Source organism: Haliaeetus leucocephalus, unplaced genomic scaffold (assembly GCF_000737465.1).
Source record: "Haliaeetus leucocephalus isolate CR32 unplaced genomic scaffold, Haliaeetus_leucocephalus-4.0 Scaffold206, whole genome shotgun sequence".
NCBI classification, from domain to species: Eukaryota; Metazoa; Chordata; class Aves; order Accipitriformes; family Accipitridae; genus Haliaeetus; species Haliaeetus leucocephalus.
In genome coordinates, this window is record NW_010972642.1 from 11,373,128 (window position 1) to 11,387,071 (window position 13,944).

General features: G+C 41.6%; 1 protein-coding gene across 1 annotated transcript in view; it reads left to right on the forward strand.

Annotated features, from left to right (window-relative positions):
• Nucleotides 1–13,944, forward strand: part of TBXAS1 (thromboxane A synthase 1 (platelet)) — a 229,450-nt gene that overhangs the window by 41,167 nt on the left and 174,339 nt on the right. Inside the window, exon 2 of the mRNA XM_010566280.1 lies at nucleotides 11,736–11,829. Within this exon, the coding sequence (XP_010564582.1) occupies nucleotides 11,736–11,829 (94 nt within the window). The remainder of the gene's footprint in view (nucleotides 1–11,735; nucleotides 11,830–13,944) is intronic.

Consider the following 13,944-nt stretch of genomic DNA (forward strand, 5'->3'; position numbering starts at 1 on the left):
GGCGCAATAGCAGGTCCTTTGAGAGATGCTGTGAAGGGGGTCTTTAACGGATTTGTATGGTACATTACTTGTGCAACAGTATGTCACATGTTAAAAACCCAAGAGTTGAAGGAACAGGCGATCCCTTTGTTAGCAGAGAGCAATGATTACAAACTGCATCCAGGAGCCTGCCAGATAAACAGTTTGAGAGAGAACATGACCTATACGAGAGCAAAGACGCTTCATTAAAATTAGCTCTTCCTGTCATGTGCACAACTGCTTCATGGAGAGGAGGACTGCGGTTGTGTGGATTATGGAAGATCCAGACAAGCAGGCTGCCGAGTAAGCTGTCATGTGCTATGACACCGAGTAATGCAAATCAACTCTGCTCCAGGAAAACCATTTCCATGTCAGCCTCTACATGAAAATTATCTGACTTGAACAAGGGTTTCTTTATGAAGTTAAGAGAATTATTCCTAAGGATTGGAATTTGTCTATGTCATGGAGGAATGGCCAGAATGGACTTCAAAGTGGAGTCAGAAGATGAGATAATGTGCAGCAAGCACTTTTTTTTTATAACCAGCAGCCCAGAGAGGAACATGTCAGCTTAAAAAGTATATTTCTCTCTGAACAGTCCAAACTGCTGTTTTACAAGTAATGCACGGTGTTACTGCATTTTTCAGTGATTAAAGAAGGAAAATACCTCTCAGTCCATTCTGCTGTGGGTTTGACACTTTGCGCATACCCAGTGTTGCTATTCCTGCACGTAGGCAGTTGCTCAGCCTCCGTACGGCTTGAATGGGTGATTCAGAGCTCCAGGAAACCCCGATTGCTTTTGTTTTGCTTTTAATCTGGGTGGCACTTGGGAGCAACACTTGAGCCCACTTTTTTTAGGCAGTTTTTCGAGTTCAGAGAATCTCCTTGAAGTTTGCTTCCTGCGATCCTTTCATCCAGTCTGTTTGAAATTCTGCTTTTCCTTTGGCTTTGTTTAGCATCTATTCAACTACCTTCTGTTTCATAGTAGGTATCAGCCTTTGTTAGTGGCCCACGATAGCTTACTTGGGCTTATGATGGTGATTGACTGCTCAAGCACACTGAAAGGGGATTGAAATAATTTCACTGCTCTTCCTGTCTCATGCCTATGGTTGCTAAAGGGTATTCTGCTAGTGCTGGGGTAGGGAATAAAAGTTATGCATATTCCTTACTCTGTCTACTTTGTCTCTTACAAGATGAATTCACATTATGAAAAGGACTGAGTTACTCCTCTTTCCTGTAGGCTCAACTCTTGTCAGTCCATAGGTACTCAAGAAGTCATGAATAACATGCAAAGGAAAAAGGAGGCTGAGTTTAACTTCTGTATTTCCACAAGCCTTTGAACCCTGCTTCTGTACTTCCACTCACTGTTCATGTGTGCAGGAGCCTTGAGGTTGGAGGGATTGTCTCTTCTTCCCTTCAGAAATTAATGATGTTGTTCCTTGGTGACCGCAGTGCTTTGCTGCTTTCCACGAAGGGAGCTCCGAACACCCTTCATTTTAATTCTAGTGGTATTAAATCATGCAGCAAATCACAGAACTCTGGACGTGCACTATTTAGATGCATGTATGGTACCTTCTTCTGTTTAATTCTGGGGCTCTGCAGACAGCACTGATGTTATTTTGTGATGTAGCAGATGGTCATTTGTTACTGAAGCATTCTTGCTTCTGGTGGGTCATATATGCTGCTTCATGTGGCTGGTTCAGCCACCCACCAGGACATGGGATCATTCCTCCAGAAGTGTTTATGCCTCCTTTGTACCTGAACGGTGTGGAAGTGAAATGTGTATGTGTGAAGTGTAATACAATAATTTGTGGTGGTTTTTATTTGTTATTGGGAATGATGGAAAATGAGAGAACCAGAGGAATGAAAATCTGAGCAGGAAAAGAAAAATAGAGGCATCCTTTCTCCTTGTGGCATCAGAGTACTCCCAGTTTTCAAGTCATGGGGAGCAGGCAGAGTGTCCAGTATTAATTTCAAGTTTATCATAGGCTGTCTGGTATGTACAGTATTATAGCATCTTTCCTGTAATTAAGGGTCAGACAACGTTGTCATTGTCACCCCCCTACCATAATGGATTAGAACTTGCGGAAAATAACTAGCTGTGAGCTGAGTTTTTATGTGAGCTCTCAGACTGAGAGCCAGCGCTTCCTTTATTTTTAATCTGGCATACTTAATTATAGGTGGGTCTTAGAGCACCACAAATTAAGGTTGTGTGATGCTCCCATTACACAGCTCTATTTTTGCTTGCCTATTGCTTTACTGAACTCTAAGCAGCTGGGCTTGAAGTTTTCCAGAGCTGGTGTCTTCTGTAGGTGGAATTATTGAAAAATTTCACTTAAAATGAGCTCCATAATTTCTGAGACAAAGGCTAAAGAAAAATGTTGGTTTGTTTTATTTTGGGGATCTTTCTGGGTTTTTTTATTACTCTTTAGAGGTGGTGTTTGATTTTTATATTAGCTTTGATGCAGGGAGTCAATATTTGGTGAGAGGAGGTGTTTTTTGTCAGTGGATGTACTTTTTGCCTTTCTTATGCAAATTTGGGCAAATTGTAAGTCTTTGAAAAATTGCAGTTAGCACACATTCACTGGAATCTCTTGTGTTTATACGTAATTCTAAGCTAATATTTCTGATTGTCTTTGCTAAGCATATTCCCACCCTTTATCTGTGCTGAGGGTTGACCAGGCAGCGAGTCCTTGAGAGCAGTTCAGCTTGCTCCAATTACAGGGACTGAGAGAAGCATTTCTGTAATGGATCCCCCATGCGATAGCAGCAATGAGGCTTGGGCACAAGAACTACACGCAGGGAGCCTGTCTCACCTCTCTACCAGCCCTTTTCTCCTCGACTCACCCACCACCCAAGTGCAGCACTGCTGGGGAGGAGGGAAAGGTTGTGTACTGTGGGTGTCAAAGTGATAAGAAAGGAGGGGGCTTGTGCAAACAATCTGGTAAAAATGGGGTTTAGGGGAGGAGAAACTGGGATAAATCACTGCATGGAGGAGGGTGAATGGCTGATACAAACCAGCGTTTGGGTTGGGAAGGGATCGGTTGGGGAGCTCATGATGGGAGGTGAGGCAGAGGCTGGGTGAGGGGAGCAGTGCAGGTCTGCTTGAGTGAGAAGCAGAGATTGGGGCGGCAGCAGGTCCATCGATGAGGAAGAATGGGGATGTGGCAGTGCTGCCAGAGGAGCAGATGAGGGCTCACTGATGAGATGTCAGCACCCAGCAAGGAGCCTAGCATTTTGGTTTAGGAACTCTTCAATTTTGCTGTTTTTTCTCTCTGACGAGGTATTAGAGAGACCCTCTGACAGGCTGTGCCTCACCGCTCCCTTGCATGAAAGACAACCTGGTTCTTCTGTCAGCTCTGCCATTAGCTCACTTGGCAAAGGTCTCTGCCATAGTCCTAGGGTCTTTTGATGACCCCTGGGGATAGAAAATGATGCAATGTGATGGATTTTTAATGAGCTTTTTAAAAAAAAAAACCTGAGAACTTGCACAGAAAAATGCATTAAAGGCACATTATTGAGGTTGTAAAGTCAAGCACACACAAGTTAGGAAATGCCAGAACAAAGTTGGGCTGTGGACCATTAATTCAGGCTCTCTGTACGCTATGAAATGATCTCTGGTGCTCTGATCACATCTGTTTCTGGTCGGCAGGACCTCTGCCATGTTCAGTGCACTGGATGGATGGTGGCCCCTTGATGTTAACTTAAAATAATTATTTCATGTGCTGTGTAATCATGAGGTCTGCATTTATCCAGAACTGTCTAAAGGGAGGTGGATTGTCCCTACAGTCTGTCAGAGCTGCTCATTTGAGACTACGAGTGGGGAAGATGCCTGGAGGTTTGTTCCATAACTGGTTTTGTCTATACATTGGTGCCTGCCATATGTACGCTGACAGGCTGGTCTCAAAAAGGGAGGAAGGACTGTGTTCCCTACCTTGCCTTCAGTGGAGGATGACATCTCAGGCCCAAAAGCACAGGGAGGCATTGAGCCTCTTGAAGCAATTTTGCCTTTCCCAGGGCTTCCCCTGGCAGGGGTGTGACTCCATGCAGCCCTTGTGCCAGCTGGTTTTTAATAGCACTGAGTGGCTGTACATACTGTTGCTGTTGAGGAATGTCATACAAGACCTGAACTCTAAAACCAGTTCCCTGACAGCAACAGACATCAAGCAACTTGTCTGATAGACCAGAACTGCATGGATTAAAAAATGACAGGCAGCTGAAGTACGTATGTGCTAGTGGGAATACAACTTGGCTTTGCCTGCACAGCACATCACTACTTGATGTATATGCTATATAACATTTCAGGAATTCGGCCACCCTAGCATTGCAACCCCTTTTTGACCCTATGAAATAATGGGCCAGTGGCCTAGTGAGTACCTCCTTTATGGTAATGAAAAGCCACAGTGGTCAGGCTCCCAAGCAGACTTTCCTCCCTTGATTTAAGCATGAAACTGCATCCCTCATCCATACCATTACTTCTGGTATGTAGAAATGGTTGAGATGCATACAGAAACAGGTGCCATGTTTTCTGCAAATGGAGTTGCACCACTAGGATATGAACTTGTATAACAGTTAGACTAATTAAGATGAAATTTTGTGTCCTTTTAATTATGCAATTAAGATGTCCAATTACAAAATTAAGATATGTAGTTACCTGGGAAGGGAGAAAAAAAACTTTATGAAATTTTACTATGGTTTCTGAGAACTGTGTCTAGCAATACACCTGTTCATGCAAACTTCAGTCTTCCTGGCTGGAGCAAGAACACTTACGTCCTTGAGGTGGTACTGTTTTCTTCTGTGTGCCTCACAGTATCTGTGTGACTAAAAAGGGAGAAAAGGAACTTGGTCTTTAAGAAAGGTGTTGTACCAGCGGTCCTAGTGAGGGAAAGGAAGGCTCGGCCTGGGGTTAAGGCAGCGGGGTTGAGACATGAGAGCTGAGCTTAGCTATCAGCTCTGACCCAGGCTTCCTGTGGACATCATATATGGCCTCACATATGCACCAGACCCCAAATCTGCTCTGGACTCTCCTCCTGGCAAGGAGACCACCCTTTGTGCTCACATGGGGTGGAGGTCCCACCTCCTTTCCCAAAGATATATATAAGTTGCTATAAGGAGGCAACAGCCTCTGCTGCTGTTGACCTTCATCACTTTGTTTAAAGGTGTTGAGCCAAAGATGAAGGGCTGAAGCTGTGGATTTATGACTCTTCTTCGTTTGCTCTTTATTTGGAAAAGTCACCGCCCAGTGTGAAGGGGCTGCACTCTGAGAGAGGTGATGAAATATTGTCATTGGCCTGCTGTACGGACCATCTGTCTCTCCCAGGGCTACTCTGGAGCATGGTGAAGTGTGTTGCTTTTCTGTATGGGCTTTTTCATTTAGTTGGCCTTGATTCACTGCTAATTTTTTTTTTCTTTTTTTAAATCAAGGCAACCCCCAAAACTTTAAACACACTCTGACAACCTGCAGCCTTATTACAACCAGTCCCTCGAGCCTATCGGTCCTCTTAAGATAAGACACAATAAAAAAATTGTTCAGCAGACCAGAACAGTATGGATTAAAAAATGATTGTTAGCAGATAGATGAGGTATAAATTTAATCTTAGGCATATAATTTGGTCCTTTCCTGCACGTTATTCCTGGTGCATTAGCAAATGTTTCAATGAAATAATAATCCTATGGTCATTTAGGTTTTGCAGCTGGAAAACATCTGCCCTTGTGGGGGCAGATGGTGCAAATGTGTGTAATGTCTGTCTTTTTCTTGTGCAATTATGTAAAAATTAAAACACTGGGAGTGCATGCAAGTGATTAAGGAGAGCAAGTGTTAAATGGAAGTTCTCATTATCTCTGAAACTGGTATTACAGCCCTACAGATTCATAGTTAAAAAGTATAGATTTGTTGAGCTTGAAAATGAAATTGCAGTGCTCAAATAGCCTTATCCCAAACTGGCTAAAGTCTCTTTTGAAGCTTTCCTCTAGAATGTACTGAAATTATACTTGTGGATTTTCTGTGTCTTTTTTTTTGTGAGGAATAGTAATGATTGCTTACTCTGAGCCTGGTATTCTACACAACCAAGCGTAGTTCCTTTCAGCAAAAACCTCCCCTTCCACTAGGGGTACTGCTAAGTAACAGTAAAGGGCAATTTGGTAACCTTTGTCGGCCAAGGTTAGAACAGGTTGTAAGAGGGACTTACTTGCCCCATTTTTCTCTTCTGCTTCGTGAGAGAGTGCTTCAGGACCTACCTGTCTTCTGGGGACGGACAGCTGATTTAATTTTGTGCTTTGTTTTTCTTCTAGCGAGTATGCTTTCTGGAGGTAATAACCAGAGGTGATTGTGTCCGTCTGGGGGGGCGTCTGCTTTGGCTGCAGTACTCGCCCACTTGCAAGACCTGGGTTCTGCATGTTCCTCTGTCAGAATGGGACCAGATAATGATTTTTCTATCTTCAATATCCTGAGCTGTGACAAAAGACTTGCGTGATGGCAGCTCTCCAGTGACCCTGCTGCAATATTCATAATGCAAAATTTCCCAGAGAGGGCTAAGAGCAGAAAGTCTAACTCTGTAGCCAGCCTGGGGATATCATCAATGTTTTGGTGAGACTGTGCTCCCAGGAATGCTTGTATATTTTTATGTAAGCCATCACTGTAATGTTGGGGAGGTTACCATTATTTTATATATTATCACTGCTTTGTGAGCAAAACGCATCCCAATGTTAACTGGGATCTGGTTTGGGTATATGTAAATAGAGGCAAATAGGTGAAAATGCATGATGATTATCTCTTGTTTGGCAGGAATGATTTCCATTATCTCAGCAAAATACTTTGTTTTCCCACTCAGTCTTCCAAAATAACACACCTCCCAGCTGCCAACAATGAGATTAAATAACATCACTTTTTTATCTCTGAGTGTCCTAGTTTATAGCTTTCAGATATTATTAGGTTGTGCACTACTTAAATGTAGAAGGAATGACGCACTTTCTCTATTGAGAGAAATTTGGGGTAATTTCAATGGTATGTTGAACTCTATGATGCAGAATTGGAAACTCTGTAATGTTATCTGCTACACAAATTGATTGGACTTAATGGTAGACTGTATAATACTTTTTCTTGCAGTGCTGATCAGTACTGACCTGGCTGGGCAGATGGCTAGTTCTGTTGATTATATACCCATCACAACTTATGCTAATTATCTGTTGATTTTAACTCTTTCTCCTTACTTTTTGCATGGTGTTTTGTGGAGAGATGCTCATGTTTCAGAGAGCTTAAATCTGCCATGCTGGCCTACAGGAATGTATTTGGCATGTTAACTTTCTTTTAACAGTCGTGTTTAATATATACAGAGAGCATCTAGCTCTGAGAGGCCATCTGAACGTCTTCAAAGAGTTATTGAATTGTTTATTGATCTACTTCATTACTGCTGTTCCTCTGGTTCCTTTTGATGTCTTGTCACTTGTTCAAAATATAATGCCAGGCTTTTAAATTAATAGTTGTGCAGGAAGCCCTACATGTGTAAATATTAGGATATGTTTCTCCTTTGAGTGAGAATGTGCTAGACCATCCAGTAAATATTGCTGCCATCAGCATTTTATCCTTTTTTGTGCCCCTCCCTTTGCACAAAGACTTCTTCCTCTCAAGAAAACTGAAGTGTCTGAGGTTTTATCTTTTAGGTTTTATAACAGCAGTCTAATCTTTTATTCTGCCATTGGAAGCTTACAGACTAGTTCCCTGCTTAGGAAAAGAAATTTGATTAATTTTCCCTCCTTCCCTTTAATCTTTTCCATATGTGTCTCTTACATTTGTTAAATTCATGAATTCAAAGTGCCTGCTGATTTTTTTTTTTTTTTATTTTTTTTTCTCATTTCGTTAATTTATTTAATCACTTTTTGAAGCTTTTTAAGATTCTGGAATAGACAACATCCCATGGCAAGGAATTCCATAGTTAGTATATGATTACTTGGAAAAGTGCTTCATTTTTAATCCTGCCACCTGAATATTCCTTTGTGGATTTTAATTATTTTTTTAATAGTGGGTAATAATTCTTTTATTGAATTTTCTAAGCCATGCTGGATCTTAAATATGTTTGTCATATCCTGCATCAGTTGCTTCTTTTTCCAGGATTAAGATTATATCCTGTTTGCTTATTCCTTGTACAAAAGTTGTTCCATATCTTTGGTTGTCTTGGTCACCTCTCAGTATCTCTTCTATTTCTAGATTTTGCATTTGACTTAGGCCTTCTAGTCCATTGGCTGGTCTTCTACCCTTAGTGTGCACCCACAGCAACAGCAGGAGGTTGCCTGATAATCAGAATAATTTTTGTGATAAATTAACACAGAAGTGTGTTAAGCGGCAGAGTGAGAAATAAGACTTCCCGCTGGTGATAAGGCAGGCTTGGAACTGTTTCATTTAGATGTACAGCTTCTCCAGACAAATGTCTTGTGACTGCCTACAAGGCAACCCTGTCTGTTTGCACTCTTCCAGCTTCTAGCCCACCTCCCCTTCCCATCAACAAAACCCAGCCACCGTTTTCCCAGTGCGCTTCTCGCACAGCTCTCTGAGTTACTGGCCAAGTGTGTGTCATGGGTGTGCTGAGTAGCCGAATCACATAAATTAGCCTGATGGAGTTATTGGTTGCTTCTGGCTGAAAAGGCAAAGGTTTGTGCCATGAAGCTGTCAGATTCATGTATTGCTGGTGTTCGTTGTGTGTTACACAGGACAATTTTTTTTTCTTAAGAAGCCTGCAAGCCACTCCTTCCTTTCTCTCCCCCACCCGAAATGGTGGGAATGAGCTGAAATATTGCAGAGGTAGGGGAAAAAAAAAAAGCTCTTAATATTTAAGGTTGCAGAAAGTAAGCTGTTACATTAGAAATGGTCAAAGTCAAGGTTACCTGTGCAGTGTTACATCTTCCTTCATTGTGCATGCAGCACCGTCAGTCTTTAAGCACTTGCATACTATTTTCTCTTCTGCAAAACTACGGATACTTCAACGATACCAGAAATGTTGTGAAATCATAGGGTAGAGCTAGATGTTTTTATTGATAAGATTTCTTTTTTTTTTTTTCTTCTGGCCCTACCCTTTCGTTGTTTTGTTTCAGTGTGTAGCTTGACTACAGTGCTTCTGTTTCCCATCTCATTGTAAACCATGTTTCCTTACCTTTTGAAAACCTACTTCAAATGTAACTGAATAAAAAGCAGCAGAGAAAACCGTGTTAGGAGGGGAAAAAGGAAAGCAAATCCTCAGCTGTGTGGAGCTGCCAGTAATGTTCAGAAGCTGACAAAGATGAACTGCTCATCTAAGCATAAATAGACTTCAGAGTCTGTGTGTTTCTTGCCTTGTGAAACTGGGTGCACTGTACCCATTAGTTTTGTTCCTTTTTAAATATTTAGTGATCACAGTGTTTACTTTGTGTAGTGTAAGGCCCTGTTGCAGTCACTTTTCACTTTGCAGTGCGTGAAGACCAGGAGTCTACAGTGTCCAGTCTGCAGTAAAATTAGCAGTTAACTGTAGACCAGCCTGGTGTTTTGTGATCTGCCATGTATTTTACAGTGAAAACATCCAGGATAAAATGCCACAAAAGTGACGAGTTTCTATTGAGAGAGATTTTAATCTTTTCCACTGTTTACACGCTGAAGATGAAGACTTTGCTATGACACAAAGACACTTCAGGAAGATTTCAAGCAACAGCAAAAAATCCTCTTTGGGGAAGAAAATGTATCGTGTAGGCTGTTTTGTCATTTTGAAGTTAAAACATTTTTTCCCCCAAGAGTATTAGGTGTTTCAATAAGGAAAAACTTTTTTTTTTTAAAGCTGTTAAGTAACCCAAAAGTCAATAATATGTATAAAATGTGTAATAAACGTTGACTTCTGTGCCTTTACTCCACAATACCCTGTCATACGGCAATAGTGCCCTTGCATAGACTGAAGACACGTTGTTTCTGTTGAGAGGGTTTGTGTTTGTGAAGGTTTGTACTGCCCCATAAAAACATTGTTGCTATTTAAAAATTACCAAATCTCTATCTTCTGATTATGATTTTTGTAAAATATCTTCACAAAAGAAAACCCATTAAGAGAACAGGTACTGTGCTGCAGGAAAGCATCTCAGGAAACAGAAGTACAAAAAGCTACTAACTCGATACTTAAGTCCCATTCTGCTTTGCTGGTCATGTGAGATTTAATTATCTTAATTTTATATATTTCATTTCACAACACCATTCTTTCCTTTCCTTTTCCTCCTGCTGGAGGAAGGGACCATTTTCTGACACCAAGTCTTCTTTTCTCTCCCGCCTCCTCCCTGACCCCCAAGAACTGTGTGCTGTTTGCCCATTAGGTTAAATCAGAATATTCCTGCCTGCATCATGGAGGGCGTTTCAAATGAGGCATGCGCCAATTATTGGACCTGAAGGAGAAGAGGTCCAAGGCTGTACACTGGCATTGAAGGAGTCAGCCCACTGGGATCCGAGAGCATTGCTTCTGCTGTCTCTCTCTGCCATTCAGATGACTTGCAGACTTGATAGACTAAAGCAGTTGATATTGTGACCCCTACCCTATATGCAGTTCACAGTTTTTATTTTGGGCTAGATTTAATTTGCTCCCCAGGACTAAACAGTCTCACTGCACTTGGGGTTCAAAGCTGAAGGACTGCTTATTAGTTCAGACCTGCCCTGGTAAGAGATGAAAGATTGGAGGAGAGCTTCAAGTTCAGTTTCCTCTCAAAAAAGTGTGGTTGCATGTGCCAAAACTGCCCCAGACACAGAACCATCACGCAGAGGGAGAGCTTTGAAACTATACTATTGCTCTGAGCTAAGGTATTAATATAGACATAGACTTTATTAATCTTAAAGATCTTTTGCCCTGGTCCTTCTAGTGATAGTGTTCAGCATGATAGTATTCAGTATTACTGTCTTTGGTTAATCAAAGCTGCTGCTGTTAGCTCCTGCTCTTTCAGATTTCACTAATTGAAGTTCACTGACTTAAATCCATTGTTTGTATTAAGAAAGGGGGAGGGGAGGAAAAAAAGACGACTTCAGGGTTGGGTTTTTCCTTTTTCTTTTTTTTTTCCCAGTATTGTCCCTGTCAACATGCCACAGTTTCATCTGAAACAAGGGATGCATTAAGCTTTTCTGTCTGGGTTTTGTTTCCCTCTATTTTTTATATTTGTTTAATTTGCTGACTGGCAGTTGCAAAATCACTTAATCAGCATATCTGGCCCAAATACTAGGCTTGACTTGAACTTACTGACAGTGTCTTGGCTCATGCACAACTGAGACTAGTTTGAATTCTTGTTCTGTGATCTGTATAGGTAGCGGTGATGGAAGAAGAAGAAAATAATAGCCTGAAGATCTGTCTTGTTCCTTTCCCAGCTGTGCCACAGTAGTCAAACCCCAAATGCCTGTTTTGATCTCATTTGTAACCTCATGTAGCTTTGAAGAGTCACTTCTGACTTACAACACCCTCTGTGGGAAGAGGAGCAGCTCTCTTTCCACTGCTCAATTTGCAGGCCTATGTTTGAGTCCCTTCATTCTTTTGCCCTCTCTGAAGCACCAGAGTATTGTGTTTATTTCTGTGACCAGAGGAGCTGCTAAGCAATGTCACCACATTGGCAGTACTGTTTGGCCAACACAGAAAGCACCTTCTCCCTCTCTGAATCCAGGGAAGTCATCAGAAGTAATTACTATGGTAAATTCTATCATGACAAGATCCAAAATTAACTTACTACCTTATTTGTTCCAGGTACTCCACGTCTGCATTCTCCAAACTAAGCAAAGTAGGGATCCGGCATCCTCCACCTCTTCCTTTCATTGGAAACCTGCTCTTTTTCAGTGAGGTAAGATACGGGTTTCTTTGTATCTATCCAAAGTGTTGGGAAGAGTGGACAGAAGGTAAGAGGAATTGAAGGGAATCCTACACTTCAATGGTACAGTCTCTTCAAGCATCTGCCTCTGGAAAGAGCAAGCAAAATTCAGCTTTTTGAGTGAATTGGTAGAAGCAGTTGTTTGCAAGCAGCTTTAATTTCAGGGTAAAATAAACTTGAGGGAAAGAAAATGTGTAAGCTCCTGCAGTTAATTACTTGAGCTTTTCCAAGAAAGTTCATGCCCTCAGTGAAACAAACTTAGTTATGTGAATAGAGCAGATTATATTAACTAGCCCCAACTGGTTTGTTCTGAGTGGTTTTGGCTCCTACGACCTCTCTGTTTGTTTGTGCTTTTGCTGATTGTACAAATTTATTTTAAAGCTTGTAATGTTGCTTGCTCCTAAGCAGTAACTGGAATTAGGTACCACTGAATGCTGCTGCTCTGTCCCCCTAATATTCGGACTGGGAGGAGGGAGGAAGGGGAAGTATTGGGATTCTGCCTCCAGATTTTGTTCCCTTATTTTTCTCACCCATGCCCTTTCATTAGTCTGCTAATGCTGTATTTTTGTTTCTTGCTCAATTTCAGTAATGGTTCTGAGGGTCCAAGATCTCTTAATAATGAGGAGCTGCAATTTCTCTGGTTGAATCTTACAGTAAAATCTCTCTAGTGTGTCTCTGTTGCAGTCCAGCAACTTTTTCAGGAAATCTGGGCTAACTCCAGCTGCTGCCCAATTTCCTCTTTTAAGTGCATGGTTATCAATATCCATGCTGAGATTTGAGTTATTAATGAGAATATAGTGCCTCTTACCTTAGTCTTCATGGTGATTGTTCTGTCAATATCTGACTCATTATTAGGTAAAACCCATTTAAATATGAGTTTTACATGTAGATCTGATTTCATTTAGAAAATAGCATAAAAGGTAGACTTGATTTGCTCTTGATTAATTTGAACTGGAGTTGACAGGGTGACTTTAACATACAGGGGGTGCTGGTGGTGTGGAATACAGACCAGTTCACCCTCACTCTTCTGGTTTCAATTCAGCTGGATGGCATGAAGCTACTCATTCTGTAGCTCTTTGGCGACAAAATCCAGTTATCATTAGTCACCTGCTAACACTTGCTGTAGGAAAAGGTGCCTAGAGACTCAGTTACTTTGATACGTTGTAGATAGGCTTGCCCTGCACCAGTGTACAAATGGGAAGTTTTACAAACTGTTACCTATGATCTGTTAGGCAAATTTCATTACCAGAATTGCATTCATTAAATTCACTTAAAGCAGGCTAATGAAGAAAAGATAAACTTGATTTTACTAAGTTTTAGGAAAAGAATAAATTAAAGGTAGCTTAGAAATTGTATCTTGGAGTACCAAGAAATAATAATTCCAAACAGGGTTTTGAAACAGAGCCGAGTAATGCAAAACCACAAGCCCCACCAGGCTGTATGTCCAGCGCTACAGCATTTCACTGTCCATCTTCTTTATAGTCCTATTGCTGCTGGTAGGAACAGGCAGGGATGAGTCCAGGCTCTTAGTAATTTTTCTTTCTTCCCTCATATATTTTGCCATGTTTTCTAGATCTGCTCCTGAGGCTGCTTTCTTAGAAATAGTGCCCATAGCAACGTGCCAGTAATAGGAGGGCTGCTTTTATGCTGTAGGCTGTTCTCTACGAAAGTGTTTTCAGGGACGCAAGTGCTCTCACTGCAGTCACTAGAGGACAGCTTCCACTTTCTCTTCCCCAGCAGGGGAGAACCAGAGATTGCCCATCACCTTCCTGAGGTCAGGGGTGGTTTTAGGGGCTTAGCTGCGAGTGGCACAGCTGTGCACGAGCACGGTGTTTAGGGGCTGGGGTTATTTTCTTTTTTTTTAATAGGAAGTAGCAAAACATTGTTTGTTCTGTTGCTACATCTATAGTGTTAAGAAGTTCTTGCACTTGCATGTTTATGCAACCATGTCTTTTCACGGAACTGGTTTTTTAGAGAGTCTCCCTTTTAAATAGGCCAGCTCCTTCTTGGTATTGCCGATGTGCAGGGAAGATGCACGAGCCGCCCTCCCACTAAATCATCAGACTAGCGGTTTTCAACCCATGAATG